Source organism: Anser cygnoides, chromosome 1 (genome assembly GCF_040182565.1).
Source record: "Anser cygnoides isolate HZ-2024a breed goose chromosome 1, Taihu_goose_T2T_genome, whole genome shotgun sequence".
Taxonomy (NCBI): domain Eukaryota; kingdom Metazoa; phylum Chordata; class Aves; order Anseriformes; family Anatidae; genus Anser; species Anser cygnoides.
The window spans coordinates 85,662,076-85,680,416 of NC_089873.1; the positions used below are offsets into that span (position 1 = coordinate 85,662,076).

At 41.1% G+C, this 18,341-nt stretch overlaps 1 protein-coding gene across 5 annotated transcripts in view; it reads left to right on the top strand.

Annotated features, from left to right (window-relative positions):
* Positions 1–327: 327 nt before the first annotated feature.
* CADM2 (cell adhesion molecule 2) overlaps positions 328–18,341 on the top strand; it is a 666,627-nt gene continuing 648,613 nt past the window's right edge. For 3 of the 5 annotated variants that reach the window (XM_048071688.2, XM_048071687.2, XM_048071689.2), the window contains exon 1: positions 404–888. In XM_048071688.2, the coding sequence (XP_047927645.1) occupies positions 828–888 (61 nt within the window). In that variant the 5' untranslated portion in view covers positions 404–827. Of the gene's footprint in view, positions 889–18,341 lie in introns of all 5 variants that reach the window. The other 2 variants (XM_048071686.2, XM_067001482.1) reach the window with 2 other exon arrangements.

Genomic DNA, 18,341 nt, shown 5'->3' on the forward strand with positions numbered 1-18,341 from the left:
GGGGGCTCCCTGCCCCCTGGCCCTCAACCGCGTGCGCCGCCGGTTCAGGACCGGCTCTGGACAGCGCCCCGCCGCCCGCCCCCGCCCCCCGCCTCCCATTGGCTGGCAGCCGCCGCGGGGCCGGGGGGCTCCTCGCGATTGGCCCGAGCCGGCTGCCGCTCAGCGGGGCGGGAGGCGGGGCCCGGCGGGCGGGGGCTGTGCCGTGCCGTGACGCGCGTGCGGGGGCGTGGCCGAGGCGGCGACGAGGGGCGGGCTGGCGTCGCTGGGTGGGCCGGGGTGTGGCGCCGGGGGCGGGGAGAGGGGCGGGGCTTTCCGCCGAAAGGGGGCGGGGCGCGCGGAGGAGGCGGGGCGAGCGCAGGGGAGGCTGGCGAGCAGAGAGTGCCCTTGTGTCGCCAGCCGGCGAGCGGCTGGGAGCGAGCAGCCGCCCCGCGCCGCCAGCGGGACGGGACGGGACAGCACGGCACGGGACAGCACGGCGCGGGGCGGGACAGGCCGGGCCGCAGGGACAGCCGGACCGACCCGCCGGTAGGGGCGAGGGGAGCCAGCGGGGGCAGCCGGCACCGCTCGGTGGAGGGAAGCAGCCCGGCGGCGGCAGAGCCGGCGGGGAGAGCTGCTCCCCCCACTTCCCTCCCCAATCCACCCCCGCGACCCCGGCCCTCCTCCTCCTCCTCCTCCTCACCCCACTGGATACAGCGAGGGAGACACTGCGGCGGCGGAGGCGGCGGCGGCGGCTCCTGCGGGGGGAAGGAAGCGCCCGGAGAGCGGAGCGGCGGGAGGCTGCGGATCTGCGTGCCTGGCGCCCACCCAGCCCGAGGGGAGCCCCCAGGATGCGGCTCAAGCCCGGCGCGCTCCTGCGCTTCTACAGCCTCTGCGGGATCCTCATGCAAGGTAACCGCCTCCTCCGCGCCCCTCGGCGGGGACCCCGCGGGGCTCCCCTCAGCCCCCCCCGCCCCAGCGGTCACCCCTTTGCAGCGTCGTCTCCCGCCCGGCAGGGGAAGGGGCTCCGCGCCCCGCTCCGTGCCGCCGCCGCGGCTATACACGCGCGCCTATAGAGATCTATAGACCCTATAGAGGTCTGTGCGCGTGTGCGCGGCGTATGTGCGCAGAGATCATGGAGCGAGCCGAAAGCTCCTCGACGCCCCGCTCCGAGCCGCTGTCCTCCCGCAGCGAGTTTCCAGACTCGCCGTGTATCCCTCGTCCCTCCTCCTCCTGCACCTCCCCTCCCGCCGCACCGCCACCGCCGCTCCGCTTAATTAACACGAGCCTGCCGAGCGAAAGGGAACAACCGCTGCGGCCGCGGCGGAGGGGAACCCGCGAAGCACCATTATCATGCAAATGACTGGCGTGTGCGGCCGGGGGAGGCCCCCCCACGTCCCCACGCACCCCCTCACCCCCCCCCCCCCCCCCCCCGGAGCTCCCCCGGTGCTGCCGGGCAGAGTTTCCCCGCTCGGGGGGCGGTGCAGCCCCCCCTGCCCCCGCCGCCCTCCTGAGGGGCAGGGGCGGGGCGAGGGGCGGTGGGGGGGGCGGCAACGGTGCGGGGTTGGGGGGGGGGGCGTGAAACGGAGCGACCTTGCGGGGTTTTTTCCGTCCCCTGGGCTCCGCGTCGAGTTGGGCAAGGTGCTGGGCTGCGTCGTGTGCCGGGGAGAGGGGCGCGGGGGGCCGCGGCGCTCCCCGCTGTCACCTCGCCGTGAGGCGAGCGGCCCGGGGGGGCTCGGCAGCAGGCAGCGCCGGCTTCCCGGGGCAGGTGGTGCTGGTATTCTTCACCGGGGTTGCCGAGTTGCCCTGCACGTCACCGCACAAGGAGCCGCTGTGTCGGTGCCATCCGAGATTATTTATTGGGGCATGTGCGGCGGGCTGCACCTGGGGGTTGGCTCCTCTCGGCCTTTTACATTTCCCTGTGAATTGTCGATTCATTGCCCTGCGAAGGAAGGGGGGGGGGTCGGGGGGGGACGCGTCTGGACTGACTTTCTGTCACCAATAAAATCAGGGCTGCTGCTGGAGGAGGAGGATTTGATCTTTCCTAAGATGCAATCAACTGCATTCAGCGCATCACATTTTTTAAGAGTAAACCAGTGATTAAAAACGGTGATGCCTTTCACAGCAGTTTAGGGAGTGTGCCAGGGAAAATGTAACTCCGTGAACTGCATCAGGTAAAAAACGTGTTGCGAGAAAAGGGAGGTAATACGCATCTGACTCTGCGAAAATAACCAGATTGGGCCTGTCCTTGCAGATGGGGAAAGGCTATGTTTAATGTGTTCATCAGCTTGCCCTCTGCGTGTATAAAATGTCTCCTCCTTTTCAGTTTCTCACACAATTATTTTTCCTCAGCTCCTGATTAAAACTGCAATCAAAACCAGGGAGACTTGGGCAGTCTCTATACCTGACTTTAGCCGAGTGCTGTTTCGGGGAGCAGTTTTACTGGGCACTATTTAACAAATGTAAGAAACCTGTCACCTTCAGACTGGAGTGAGAGGAAATAATTTCTACTCCTCCTCTCCTTTGAAGATAAGGGAGAATGGAGGAGAAAATGAGTGAACGTTTTCTAGGAGAAACCTGCCCTGAATAGTGACTGTGTCTAACTGAATATCAAATTCCTTTGGTCCACCTTACAGTGCTGCTTCATAAATGGTGTTTACTCAGTTTCTGCCATTTATTTTGGCACAGCCAGCGGACACAATTACCATATTAGACACATTTCTAGTTGGCGCTTTCATACCTACATTTAGAAGCAGTTTTTCCTGTTGGCTTACTTTGCTTCCCCAAACTGTTGTGAAGGGGCTCACTGGATTTGTTAGATTCCTCCGTTTTCTACTCGTAGGCTGTGGGATGCACGGGTTTTCTGTCGGCTCTGTACATGAATAAGATCGTTGTTCCGAGGATTCGGTGCACTCCTGGGTTGTGACTAAGGATGGCTGCCGGTAGCGAAAGTGAAGCTAATCAAGTTTAAAGGCAATGTGACAAAGAGCCAAGCTAATGTGTGTCCTGTCTGGAAGTGTGTCTTTTTGGCATGGTCTGTTAAGAGCCAGGCTTAAGGAATCTGCCCCGAGAGTTGATGCAGCATCAGCTGAGGGAAGAGGACATAGAATAATGCTTCTCAGCTTGTGCGTGGAATAGCATTAACAGCAAGCAGTCCCTGCTGAACGGAGGCAAACAGAAGTAAAAGAACCCAGTGTCAGCTGCTTGCTGTGAAAGGGGTGCGATGGAGGTGGAAGGGGGAGTAATAACATGTTGAGCTGAGAAGTGGCTTGTCAGCTGAGTTTGGGTATGGTATTAGTCTGCTCTACCCTCTCCAGCATTTGCTGTGAAAATAGTAGGATCTCTGGCTGCTGTTGTTCTTAGCTTGTGGACTGTAATGATTCTGAAGTAGTTAAACTGTTTCCCAAGGGGTTAAACTGTTACATATGTTTACAGTCCTACCTGCTTTTTTGTTTCATTCAGTTTGTTTGTTTTTCGCTTCTCAGATTTTGCCTGCCTTACATAAAATTTAACAGTTGGAGGATAGCATGTATTTAGAAGAACTTTATTACATCATCTGAAATGCTTTTATGCAACCTGGAAAGTAAGCTGTTTATTGTAAAGAGTTACGGTGTGAGAAACTATAATATTTAAAAATAGTTTTGTTGAATTCCTGGTGTACAGATATGGGTTAAGATTATCCTGGAATTGTAGCTGCTATAGCCCCCTGCTGTGTGATAATGCAAATGGCATCTAATGCCTTAATGTGCTCCGTTTCTCGGAAGATGCTGGATAGTGCTGTGTGTGGTAGCAAATGATGCGCTTTCGGTTCTCTGCCAACACCAGGCGAATCTTTTCAGTATGGTTTCTTCAGGCACTTCAAATACTTGCAACCTGTCTGCTAATGAAAATAATGTAGGGACACTTTAATTTGTCTGAAACTGTGATCACTGATGTAACAAATCAGTGAAGACGTAATTGCTCATGGGTGAGACTTGTTTCATAAGCCTAGATCCATTACAAATAGGAGAAAAAAAAAGTATGCAAATGGCTATTTCTCAGATCGTTTGAGCTGATTTAAGACACTGTCGTGATACATCACTATTTCTTACACAGCTAGTCCCTTATTTGAATTTTCACTAGTATTTCTATTAGCAAAATCTTGGCAGTAATACTCGTGTTCTATGAGGATGTAGATGATTACAGAATAGAAGAAAGTGGCTTTGGAGGAGGTTGATACAATCTGTAGTTGGAGTATTTTACACGCAATTTAAAGCATAGAATGTATAATGACCGTATTTATATGGCTTGCATCAATCTAACCAAAGCCTGGTAGGCATATGAGCTGTCTAGGTCCCAGGTTAGCTCATATTTTATGACTTTTGTGATTTCTTCATATATTTTATTTATACTCATTGTATAGCCCCACTGAACAGTTTTAGAACCTGGAGTAACTTACCACGCAAACTTCTGTTGATGACCCTTACACAACATCTCTGAGGAACACATGACCAGAGGTCTCTCACACTTATGGGATTTATCAAGTTTCTATCAATTCAACAGTAAGCAGTAGCTCCAGAAAAATGCTGATAAGGAGAAACACCTCCATTGAAACAAATACCTTTTTTTGTCATGTCAGCTTTATAGTTAGTTCTCATTTTTTGACTTCAAAAATGTAAGACATTGAACATCCCTCTGCTCTTAAATGTGCTTATTGGTTTTAATTACATAATTATGCACTATAAATGTCTTCAAGTCATGTATTATACAGGCCTTAGTACTTGTATTTTAGCCTTACCTCACAAACCAGGTGTTGAATGTGATTGTGCTTACTCTTTCCACCAAAGAATTAGTGTTTTGATGTTGCTATACAGAGTCAAGATCTTTTTTTTTTTTTTTCCCACTTATGCATCACAAGTGATGGTTAAGAAACTGATAGCAACTCTGTATATGGCAAACACAGATGGCCATGAGGTAGTTGCCAAGAGAATAGCACCGTAGCCAGAATGTGCTTGACTGTTAGAACAATGATTCCTCCTTCAACTAATATTTTAACAGTAGAAAGAGAAGGTTCTCTAATTGTCCTCTTAATTTAATGCCTTCTCAGAGATGGAAGGAATGCTTCCATTTTTGTTTTTAAAATATGAGCCTGATGACAGGCTAATTCCATTAGAGGCTTTGAAAAGAATAGAGGGTCCTCTCCAGAGAAAATGCCACTAACATGCTTTATAAAATACATGTTCCAAAACAAATATGGAATGGTAAAACTATTAGACACAGTTTACTAGTTTAGTAAGTGTCTCCTCTGGGATTGCGTCAATATTAAGTATGAGCTTAATGAGCATATCCTTCTCTTCTTTCCACGGAATTCTTGAGGTCTGTTTGAAAGGAAGAAAGAAAAAGTGGCAAGGAGTAGCTTGTGAAATGGCGATTATTTTTTTTTTCCTTAGTAATCTGCCCTTGAACAACTTATCTTTTTTACAGAATGACAACGTTGGAAATATTTTGAAAATAAATAAGTATTATGAAAAATGCACGTGGGTGGCTTTGCAAGAGTTCTTTCTTTTGTTTCCTCTGAACCTGTTTCAGGATTTTTTCCTTTCATTTATATAAATGCAAATTAAAGAAAAGGTCCAAGTGTTTACAGTTTCTCTTACTTTAATGCACAATAAGCTCAGGACAGATGCACATCCGTCCTGAGGAGACTGTGGTAAAAGCATTTTAAGGTGGTAGGGAAAGAAGCAGAGAGCGCTTATTTTAATGACAAAACAGAGTGCTAACAGTGGACGTTGTGTACTGCATCTTCCAGAGCTCTGTTTTAGTACTAATGTTTTGTGTGTAGGGCTTTCTAACGTGGAGAATTTGGAACAGGCAAAAAAGATTTAGAAAAGAACGTAGGTAGTTATTTTTACTGTAGATGAACTGGAAGACTCCCTGTTTGTTCACTTAACTGTGTCTACCTACCTGTCTTCGTTTCTCTGACATCTTTAACTGTAAGATAAAATCATGCCATCATCCTTTGCCATTCTATTATATGTATCTTCTAAGACAAAAAGGTCTGACAAATTTGGGATTTTTGAGGGAAAGACCATTACTTCCTAGCTAGGAGTAGAATTGTATATATTGCTTTCTAGTCTAATCAAATGGCTCTTAGAGTGTGAATGCTTCTTCCTTTCACAGTTTAAGTAGCAGCACATCACTGTTAATACAATTTTACATTACTATGAATTCATAAATTAATTTATCGTTTTTCTGTTTCATAATGCTCACTTTAGCATTCTCTGTTCTTCTTAAATAGCTGTTAAGGGGGTGTTAACTATGTTAACTGTCCATAGGCAACTGCTCTTCAGTTTTAGAAAAATAATTCATGCGCATAGCGTGTGTTTCTCAGTTTAAATCCCTAAAGCCTCTTCAGAGCATCTTTGTATGCATATGTACACACATACATAAATTTAAATAAAGTTTTGTTCTAACGGATGTATATTACTGAACTCTTCACCAGCTTATTTTTTATCTATTCTGTGCATGGGGTTGGCCAGGTTTAGGTTATTTGTCAAGGCAGTGTGGATTGTCATACGCCATATAGTGGTTGTCTGCGTGGCTTTGATGTTCCCTCTATCGTCATCCTTCTGTAAACAATTTGTTGACTACCTGTCTTTGTTGGATGGGAAGGATGGTGCAAGAGAGACTGTTGTCTTGTGTTAGAGGTGAAAAGAGTCTGGTTACGTTTTAAACTTCTTACGTATCACAATATTAATCAAACAATGATTCTGATTGTCGTAGTAATTCCATTACCAAGCCTTAACTAAGGTAACCTGGGTATTCTATTACACACAAAAAGAATTTATGGCCACAAAGAAGAACACATTTATGCCTTGCTGGATGTCATCAATATATAATGCATTGCATTATTTCCACTTCTCCTGGCAGAAGCTAAATAGGCCAGCACAGCTATACCGATCCATCTGTCTAAGTCTTAAAAACTCGGGCTTTTCAAAGTTCAACACTGGAAACTCCGCAACTGTGACTGACAGACAGCTCTGAAGAGAATAAGACCAAATTACTTCACAGCAGCAGTTGTAGTAGGCATTTTGGTATCTTCCATTTGCTCGTATATTTATCCCAAACTGACCTACATCTGCTGGATTATCAGTGTAACTTGACCTGCTTTTATTGCTGCTGTGCTATATGGGAGGAAAGCTGTTCTGGTTAGTCCCTAACAAGGGGAAAAGCCATACTAGTTGAAGCAGAAACAATCAGTTTTTAGAATTATGTAGGGTTTAAGGTCATTGAGTTCGCTACTGAAATAACTTGTTACTTTCCAATGCAAAATTGTTATGTACTGAGTATTTTTTCAACAAAACAGAAAGCAAAAACAATGAGATGGTATTGACAAAATCAAGTTGGAGTTTAATATTAAAATTTTGTTTTAATTGGAAGACTATACAAAATACATTCCTATGTCAGGCTCATTTTGCTTTTTTTACATCCAAAGGCTTTTTTCTTTTTCTCTGCTAATATTCTTGTTATGTGAGAAGTTTAAATTTTGACATGCTAGCTGGAGCTTCATTGTGATATATTAATGGTTCTAAATTCAAGAACAGTGAAGAAGTCTCCATTGAATTGCATGGTTTATACAGGAAACGAAAACTTTGAAGTACAAAAATACTTATTCATACTCCAGGTCATCAATGGAAATATATATATATATATATATTTAAAAATTTTTAAATACAGAAAAATGTAAAACTGCAGACGTTTCCAAATTGTAAGATAAATCCTGTAGCTAGAGGTATTATTCACTAAACTTCATAATCTCAAGAGTTAACACTGAATACCTCAAATCCTTGGCAGGCATTAAATAGCATAATATACTGTCTTACTTCCTTTACATGAGGTCTTTTTTTTTTTTTTTTTAACATCTAAACTAATGATGATAAAAATAAGAGATTTTTTTTTCCTGTAACTTTGGGGGAGACCTTAAACTAACATCTATTTTTTTCTTGAGCATAAGTGACATTGTAAAGTATCTAGTCCAACAGATTAAGCATGATATTCTTGTTGCTTCTTAATTGTGTCATATATGAGCTTCTTCTATTGCACTTGAAGACTTCTGATAGTATTATTGATGCTTCTGGGCTTTTATAGCGTGGCGTTGTAATATTACGAAAAATAGGTGAAATATAGACTAATATGGAGGAAACTGTAAGTACGATCTTGATTAATGATCATTTTGGTTAATAAAAAGTAATATCCATACAGTTTGGAAAATCACTTCAAATTAAAACCAGTGGCAGTAACATGGTGGAATTCATGAACACAACTAATGGAGGTGTTTTTCAGAACCTAAGTATCACATCTGAAAACTACTAGGACTTCATTTTCGGCTATGAAAACAAATTCATTATCAGTGAATTTGCTTTAAAGGCTGTGCTTTTTTTTTTTTTTAAAGGCAACACCAGAGTCCTAAATCTAACATGCTACAATCTTAGAATGTATCTTGAGCTCTGCTTATGTAAAGGTAATCAAGATGATGTGTCTTCGAATACAAGTAGCATATCTGCTAGTGTAAGTTCAGCATGGGCCAGCACCTCAACTATTTGCCCATCTTCTTCAGAACATCTTCCTAATACTCCTAGGATCTCTTTGTCAAGTTTTTGGTGTATCTCTCCTCACAAAATGTTGTGTGTTGATAGCAAACTACTGGTTAATGCTTTTTGATATGTTGAAATGTGAAGTGTGTGTCATTCTTAGGGTGAAAATGCCTTGTTCAGTCCTCTAAAAATGGACCAGATCCTGCATCATTTCAGTAGTTTCCCCATAAAATAATTGAGTTTTTATTTTTCTAAATGTTTCCTGCTTCTTAAGTAATATCTGCTTTGCAAATTATAAGTCACTATTGTATTGCTAAATTCTAAATGGTGAATTTTGGAGGTGGGAGTGAAAGCACATTTAAAAAAAAAAGCAAAGGGCCTATGTTATTGATCACTTATGCTAGATAAAAACCTCAGTGGCTTATAGACTTATTTATAGGATGTTCTCATATGTTTAACATGCAAGAAAAACAATTTCAAAATAGCCTGGAATACAATTGTTTTAAGTGAATAGGCTATATATATATATTTTTTTTTCTAAGTAGTGCTAGTGCATGGTCATTGAAAATGTGTTTGCAGAATTTCCCAAACTATCTATGTATCGTGAGAAAAAAAATAATACCAGATTTGATATAGATTTGCTTTTGTATGCTAGAAGAGCAAGTGATACTTTTGTTCTACAAAACCACAGTTCTTTCTTAATCTTATGCAGAATGGAGTAAAAGGAAATCTGGGTGAAGGACACAGTTCAGCTCCTTGTGTAGGAGATATTCTTCATTTATTTTGGCACCTGTGTGGCAGGATTTGGAAGGGCAGGTCCATTTAATATTAATTAGATTATGCCTGTTGCAAACTCAAATACCCTGTAAATTCCAAGAGGAAAACAGAATCCACTAGACCGTATCATTCGAAGTAAGCAAGGTCAAATTTGCTGTTTAATGGATGGTTAATATTGTAGGCTTTTTTCTTTTAACTAGTCATTAAAAACTCTTGAACAACTTCTAGAACAATTTATTTTAGGAATTTCAAAATAGGTGGCTAGCTGGTCATAGATCAGTGGGCGCAGATAACCATAGAGAAATCTCCCTCCAGGCTTTGTCTGCCTGGTATACCTGTCAAGAAAACCAAACTGCTTCTTCCATTTGCCACTGTGAAACTTGAAGCGGCGAAACAACAGTAGCCTGAATCTGTATGTGTGAAAGTCTTTCCCTTCTAAGTTTTTGAGGATAAAGGCTTCAGTTTTGGATCCTGTATAATCTCTTTACATTAATGTGGCAAACGTGCAACAAGTAGGCTGTAACATGGCAACACCTAAGTGGCCTTCGTGGTGATAGATGGGGTGGACTGGGAAAGGGGGCAAGTTATTTTCTCTATGGATAAAACATCCCCTCAAGAGTTACCACAACAGCCTTTACTTTAAAAGACAGGACACACATGAAGATTAGGCTAGAACAAAACTCTGTTGCTTCAGTCCTACCGGATATGACATACATTTTCATCTTTCTCCTGTAGTGATTTCTCTACCTCTTCCTTTCCCTGGAAAATGAGATCCAGCATGTGAAGGTTTTAGGGAAAACACATTCACTGGAAGCTATGAGAGGACAGCCTTCTCCTCACCTTGGAACAGAAAATACATGGGAGGGATGTGGTAGGAGGCTTTTTTTTTTTTTTTTTCTTTAAATTAATTCCTTCCACTTCTCTACCTTCCTGAACTGTGCACTAACAGGAGAATGGGAACAAGCAGAAATCAGTCCCTGGTGCTGGGACCTGACTCCTGCCAGTGGCACCAATTACAGAAACTTGTTAGTGAGGTAATCATTAGACTGTGTTCTCTATAATCTTGTAAGAGCCTGATTTTTGCTTCAGTGTAATATGTAAGACTTCCTACAGGCAGAAGTAAGAAGCCTCAAATTTGAGAGGTGAAAATGCTTTAAAAGCCATCCTATGAGAAACAGGAATTTAGATGTACTTCATATTGATGCAAATGTGCCACCTGAGATCATTTTAACATATCTCCCTTTCATTTTCATTGATCTAAGTTAGATAAATCAATTACTTGCTTTGAACATTTTGTTCCAAAATGCAGCTGAAACTTTTTGTAGGTGCAATTAACTCCATTTTCTCTATAATGTTAGAAGACATGCCATCACAATGTAAAATGTGATAGAGTGTCAATGTCACTTGTGCTTTATGTCAACTTAGAATCTTAGAGAAGATATCTGTTGCAATGCATACTGGTATAAGAAATCAGACTTTACTGATAAATGTCGAGAAAAATTCTTCAGGAATATTATACTCTTCTGCTTTTGTGTCCTGTTGAAGTGAACAAGATCTTAGAAAATGCAACACGTTCAGAAAAACAGACCAACTATTCTGCTTGTATAGCTATGTACTCATCAAATGGCAATACAGGCAGCTATGCTAATAAACGTTGATAAAGATGACTGCACAGTGAGGAAAGGTAGCTCCTTAGGTGTTGCTGTTGTGCCATGGTAAACTTCTAGATTGTTGAGACACGCATCTCTAAATCTCTAGCAGGGAAATTCTTCACGTGAAAGCTTTCAGTCCAACTAACAACTAAAATATATGTCACATTACTGAAGTAGGCTTTATTTGCAGAGTAGAAATGTAAATGTGAAAAAAACTTTTACAAGCTATAATTGTTACTATTTTTTTAACATGTTACTTAGGCTCTTGTGATGTTGTCTGTATTGTGAATGTATTTTTGCATCTGGAATGCACATACACATACCCTAAAATATCAGGTACTGTATGGGGGAATCAATTCATGTACAATATTTTGGTTTAATTAGGGAAACGGTCCCATAAAGAACATTGGGGACGGATGAGCAGTCCATTTGGTGTTTATGGTGCTTCTGAACAATATTTGCATTATTACAAGTCTCTAGCAGTCTTGCATATACAAACATTTTTTTCAAAGAACACACTTGTAAAGTGTCTTCATCAGATGCTTTAATAGTTCCTGCCAAATTTGTTAGTATTTTTCCGTATGGAAATGTGACAGATTTCATTGCATGATACACACACGTGTGAATATAGATTACAAACATAAATCAATGGGTGATAATATTTGAAAACTTTTAAATAGAGAACTAGGTGGTGCTGTTCTTTCATCTTTGTAGCTTAGCTAAATTCTTAAGTATGGACTCAGAACATCAGGCTACTACTTTTCAAGAATGAATTTAAGCTGTCTTAAGTGTCCAAAGAAGTTAATATTTCTGATTTCATTAAGAATGCTACCTTGAGAGTTAATAAATACAACACTGTCTATTCTATGTAGAAGAACTTTTGCATCCAACAAATGATTTAGTTTAATTCAACAAGATGATGCACTTTGTTTTATTCTTCTTGTCAGTTTGAATGACTGCAGTGAATTCTAATAATTTTTTGGCTCATTACTTGGCTGTATATTCGGGCATAGTTGATTAGACCAGTTTAGCGTGATTAGATGCATGATTACTGAAATACGACTTTTTTTCTAGCACTGAACTTCGGCATCCCCTTTCTTTGTTGGTTTCTTAAATATCTTTTGGACTAATTTCCTAAAAGTGCAATGAGATTATCAATAGTAGCTAGAAGAAATTTGCTGTAACTGTAGCAGCAGTATATAAACCACAGTAAATTAAGCAAGAAAAACAATTTATTGGACTTTCTTCCATTTACAAAAAAAAAAAAAAAGTTTTAATATACTGTTTTATCTCAATGCCATTATTGCTGTAATAGAAAATAGTGAAGTTAAGACTATAATGAACTGCCTGTGGTCTAGATAGATTTGTTATATCAGAGTTCAGCATTGCAGCAGATCTCTAAATGTCTAATTAGAATCCAACTTCAGCATGTAGCGCTTCAGTGGAGAATGCCTTACATTGACTGCTGCTTAGACAGGAATGTTGCAAGAACAGATGGAAAAAAAGAAAGAAAGAGAAAGGAGGAGGAAAATGTGCTTCTGTACTGAAAGTGAGGAAAAAGTGCTCTAGCTAGGTCAAACTTCTGAAAGTGTTTGCTGTAAGTAGGTAATTACTTATTCAAGAAACTAAGCTGTAGCTGTTAATAGTCACAAATGGGGGAGTGTGAAAACACTTTTTCTAGCAGTTTGTCTCCCCTATTCTTTGTGAAGCTCTGCAATATAGAGAAGAATCTGTAGCAGAAAGTTTTTGTACTTTCTGTTTATTCATGAAAAACCATAAAATGTTTTCCTTGGCTTAGATGAGAGATTTTGTCAAATATATGAATATCCGTACAATCAAAAATGAGAATGTACCAGGGTTAAAAGCAATAATCCATTCTATGTTGATTTTTTTTTTTAAGATTTCATTGTCACAGCTATAGCTATTGTTGTTTGTGTTGGAAGAGTACCAAAATATTGTCAGACTTATTTTTGGAAATTGGAAAACAATCAAAACAACTTGTATTTGCAAAAATAAATAACTAAAAAAATTCTTGTTCATTCATGATAATCGTGTTCTCAGCACTCAAGGAGAAACTGCATTTGAGTACTATACTATATGTAGACTTGGTTTTAGTGTGTACCGTACCATTAAAAACTACTAATGAAAACTCACTGCTGCCAAGTTGTTGCTTAGCATTTCTTTCAGAATTGTGTATCAGAGACAGTGGTTCAGTATGCATGGGTTAAGAGACTATTTAAAAGGGGTACTTTAATAAATTGTGTTGCTAACTGTAACTGGGTATAAGTGTGCTGAAAACTTCTGAACACAAATTTTAAGTTGAAAATTATTGCACTAACTACCTTAAGAAGTTTCTGCTTTCTGCCACAGCCTGAAGTTCAGTTTGTGAATTGGGATCATGCACATAGGCATGAACATTTAGGTACTACATTGTTGTCAGTACTTTCCTCTTTCTCAGAAAAGTCTTGGATCCCTGAATCAAGTCCTCATATATGCACGTGTCTTCCTAAGGAAAGCATTTGGCTGGAAAGAGAATTTATTTCAAGTAGTTAATGTTTTTCAGTTCTTCCAATTCAAAACAAATAAAAGCATCAGTTACTTACTGTATTCTAGGTCTGTGCATAGAAGCAAACTTTGAATTCTTTCAATGCCAGCCCACTCCTTCCTAAACAGTTAATTATGAACATGTGAAGGAGTGAGGTGTTAGAGCTACTGGTGTTTTACTGAGAGATTTTTCTAAGCTACAGATGGTATTTAAGAATCTAATTTAAGTTAGTTGCACTCAAAAGGTCTTGTGATTTCTAAAACATTCCAAAATAATTTTTAGAAAATAGGTGTTAGTTGATCCTCAGAACTGAGGAAGAGAGAATTAGTATTATTTCAAAACAAAGCAAATAAGAAAAAAAGCTGAAATTTTTATTATCATCAGTCCTGTGTAGATTTGGGGAATCACGTGGTTCCACAGCATCAGTAAAGCTCAGAATAGCTTTCTGAGTACATTGAAATAACTTTTTTTTTTTTCTCTGAGTATTTTGGGTATTCTATTTTTAGTGAAGACTTTATATTTCCAATGTATTAAATCAGTTAAAGGGAAAAGCCCAGCTCAGGCCAAAACATGAGGAACACACTGTCTAAAGCTTTAATTCAGGGTTTTCTTGGTGAGACAGGTGGCTGAGTGAAATTTTGCATTTTTCTGCTTACGTGGATTTGAGTAAATACAATAGAAATTAACACTGAACATTAATGTTTAATTTTTACGAATTTAGTTTACCAGAACACTGAACTTTCAGCGTAGCTATGGAAAGGATACAAGTTGTGGGAAGGATATAGTAGTCTTCTTTCTTCTTAACAATGTCTCTGTTTTTGCTGTTGCTGCACAACCTTAAGTTCTTAGGTAATTTCTTTTTGTATTTGCAAAGAATTTCAGCCTTTTTTCATATTTCGTAGTTATTTTCAGTTGACATAGTTAAAACAACTGCTGACTCTCAAATATTGTTAAAACAAAGCTCTTTAATATTAGCATAGAGTATGACTTTGGTTTGATTCTTTGGTACTGCTTTAGACAACTCATACTTCAGAATTCAGATTTAAACGTAACAAATGTGTATGGGAAAGTTAAATATGCTGTTTAATTTGAGGGGAAAACACATCTTTTTTTCCAAATACGTAATTTAAAGGAAATATTTCATATTTGGGTTAAACTGAGTACTTTCCCTTTCCTTTCTGTAATAATGGGATCTCAGAACCTTTAGGTTTAGTTTTTTTTTTAACTATGGTTAAAAAATTGAAAATAAATGATTTAAGGATTACAGAATTGTAAGGGTTGGAAGGGACCTCAAGAGATCATTGGGTCCAACCCCCCTGCCAAAGCAGGCTCCCTAGAGCAGGTTGTCCAGGTAGGCGTCCAGATGGAACTTCAATATCTCCAGAGGAGACTCCACAACCTCCCTGGGCAGCCTGTTCCAGTGCTCCGTCACCCTCACCGTGAAGAAGTTCTTTCACATGTTGGTACGGAACTTCCTGTGCTCCATTTTGTGGCCATTGCCCCTTGTCCTGTCCCCACAAACCACTGAAAAGAGATTTACCCAATCCCACTGTCTCCCACACCTCAGGTATTTATAAACATTGATGAGATCCCCTCTGTCTTCTCAAGGCTGAACAGATGCAGGTCTCTCAGTCTTTCCTCATAGGGAAGATGCTCCAGGCCCCATATCATCTTTGTTGCCCTCTGCTGGACTCTTTCCAGGAGATCCTTGTCTTTTTTGCACCGGGGAGCCCAGAACTGGACACAGTACTCCAGGTGAGGCCTGACCAGGGCAGAGTAGAGGGGGAGGATCACCTCTCTTGACCTGCTGGCCACGCTTCTTTTAATGCACGCCAGGATCCCATTGGCCTTCTTGGCCACGAGGGCACACTGCAGGCTCATGGCCAACCTGTCATCCACCAGGACCCCCAGGTCCTTCTCCTCAGAGCTCCTTTCCAGCAGGTCGTCCCCCAGCCTGTACTGATACATGCGGTTGTTCCTTCCCAGGTGCAGGACTCTACACTAGCTCTTGTTAAACCTCATTTGGTTTCTTCCTGTCCAGCTCTCTAGCCTGTCCAGGTCTCGCTGAATGGCAGCACAGCCTTCTGGCATGTTGGCCACTCCTCCCAGCTTTGTATCATCAGCGTACTCGCTGAGGGTGGTCACTATTCCCTCGTCAAGGTCGTTGATGAAGATGTTGAACAAGACCGGACCCAGCACTGACCCCTGGGGAACACCGCTAGTCACAGGTCTCCAGTCGGACTCTGCGCCACCGATCACCACCCTCTGGGCTCGGCCAGTCAGCCAGTCCTCAGCCCAGCTTACTGTCCACTCATCTATGCCACAATTTCTCAGCTTCGCTGGCAGGATGTTGTGGGAGACAGTATCAAAAGCCTTGCTAAAGTCAAGGTAGATGACATCCACTGCTCTTCCCCCATCAACCCAGCTGGTGATGCCATCATAGAAGGCAACGAGGTTGGTCGAGCACAACTTCCCCTTGGTGAATCCATGCTGACTACTCCTCATAACCTTCTTCTCTTCCAATTGCTTGGTGATGGCATCCAGAACAAGCTGTTCCAACACCTTTCCAGGGACAGAAGTGAGACTAACTGGCCTGTAGTTTCCTGGATCTAAGAAGGCATGGCAATTATTGCATGTTATTTGATTAACTTAATTCAGTTGTTTATTTGACTGTATGTAAATATTCTCAGTATCCAAGAAACAAAATGTTGGTTTTCATGTGTGTGTTTGTCCCCTCCACCATGCAAGTATGAATGTGTATAAAACATTGCTGGTTGTGTTTCAAATAAAAAAATAAAATAGAGAAAGCATTTTAAATAAAGAAATTCTGAAGTCCGACTCTTCTGTTACGAACTAACTATCTGAACTTAATAAAGGGTGGTAATCTTTTTTATTTTTTTTATCTGTGGAGAACTGTCTTAATTGCAATTTTTCTCTTTATATTTATTGGGAATGTAGAAGCATTGATAGCAGTGCTTGGAACGCAGATTTTGTTGCTGTGATGGAATTCTGTGTTGTCTTTCTCTTTTTAGTCTGAGTTTTTACTATTGAAGTTTGGATTGTAGATATAGTCTGTATGCATGCTGTGTATATGTTTCTGAAAATGTGAAGACAGTCAAAGAATGTGAAAAGTCAGTCACAAGAGATCAATGTTGGCATTTATTCAATTTGTCAAGTGCTTAAACTGTCGGTCTTAAGTAACTCTTGTATAAAAAACTCATACATATAACAGCACTATTTTATCTATGCATACTTAAAAGCACCTTCATCCAAGAATAGAGTATTTATTTAGTAACTACTGCTATTTTGCAATTTGTACCTGGTGTATGTTGAGATGGTGCAAATACTGAAATGTGTTCAGTAAAGCAATGCAATACGTAAAGCTGTTAGCTGGCTTGGTCTGTTTTCATGTCCCTTTGCCTTGTTTACCAGCAGATCCAGCAACATTTTAAACTTTTTTTCCCTTTTAGGGTTTTGTATTTTTGCAAACTACCATTAGGCAAAGTACGAAGTAAAGAAGAGTTCTCGATTCTGCACTAACTCTTGTGTTGAGCCTGTCTTATTCTACATTAAGTGTATCTTCTGAATAGTTAGTCAGTTCATATTATATCCAGATTATGAGGCTGGGACATTCAAAGAAATTTTAAAATAAACTTTGAACAAGTGCAGGAGCTAGAAACATAATGTGGCTATGTCTCAGCTAAATAACACCTTCAATACACTTTTTTCCTAAGCTTCTTGTTGCAAGCACAGCCATTTAACTTTTTCTTAGCGTATGTCCCTTTCTTCTCAGGAAAATGTGTTAGTATCAGAAATCATGCTATGACTGTACTAAATCAGATTTAGATTTCCATCTTGATTTCTATTTATAGTACTTAGCATTGTTACATCACATTATGGTATGATAAGAAAACAAGTGTTGAGAGTTTCAAGTAGGCCAGCTTACAAGCGCAGATACTCATTGTGATTAGTGTTCCTGTACAGAAGGTTGAAGGAGAGTTTGGTTGTTTTTCTGTTATGTAGGAATAAATATATGGTGTGTGCATACATAGTCCACACATACCTAGTCCACATTTACTGAATATGCATATGTTGATAGAAACTGTTTTTCATCATTTGATTTGCACTGCAGTCAAAGTTAGCAAATTAAGTGTCCATGTGTGTCACCTTCTGATGAGAAGGAACAGGCAGAACTAAAGAGAACTTAATGTGCAGTGTGGTTTGGAAGTGAAAAGCAAAAACTCTTCTAGAAAGCATTTATTTTTTTTCCTCTCTGTAAATAAATGTTACTTTAAAAATATGTACTGTTCTTCTAAGTCTTGATTTCAAGACAATTAAGTTATCAGGTGGGTGGGTACTGTTGAAGCGATGCTGTTGCAGGTTACTTTTGGGTATCTGGTTAATGCTGGAAGTGAAGGGCCGTATTAAGTTCCAGTCTTTGTCCTACTGTCATGAAACAGGTGTTCTTCACTGGAGAGTCATAATTAATTTATGTGAAATGGGTGGATGTCCACTTGCCAGTCTTTTTAAAATTCAGCTTTGCAGGGAGCCATTTTAGTTCAATTTGTTATTTTCCTATTTTTTGCAGCTGTAGGAGTTGATGTAAATCTGAACAAGTAGAACCGGAAATGTCTAATCTATTTTTAAGTATTTTTAATAGTTTTGCAAGCGTTCTGAGATTGTTGACCCCAAACCGATAACCTGAAATAGTAACAAACATAACTGTTAACGTGACCTCCTCTTTTCACATAAACAAGCCTAAAGTTTACAATACCAGAAGGTCACTTGGGATGCCCCTAGTTTTGTATTGCATTTGAG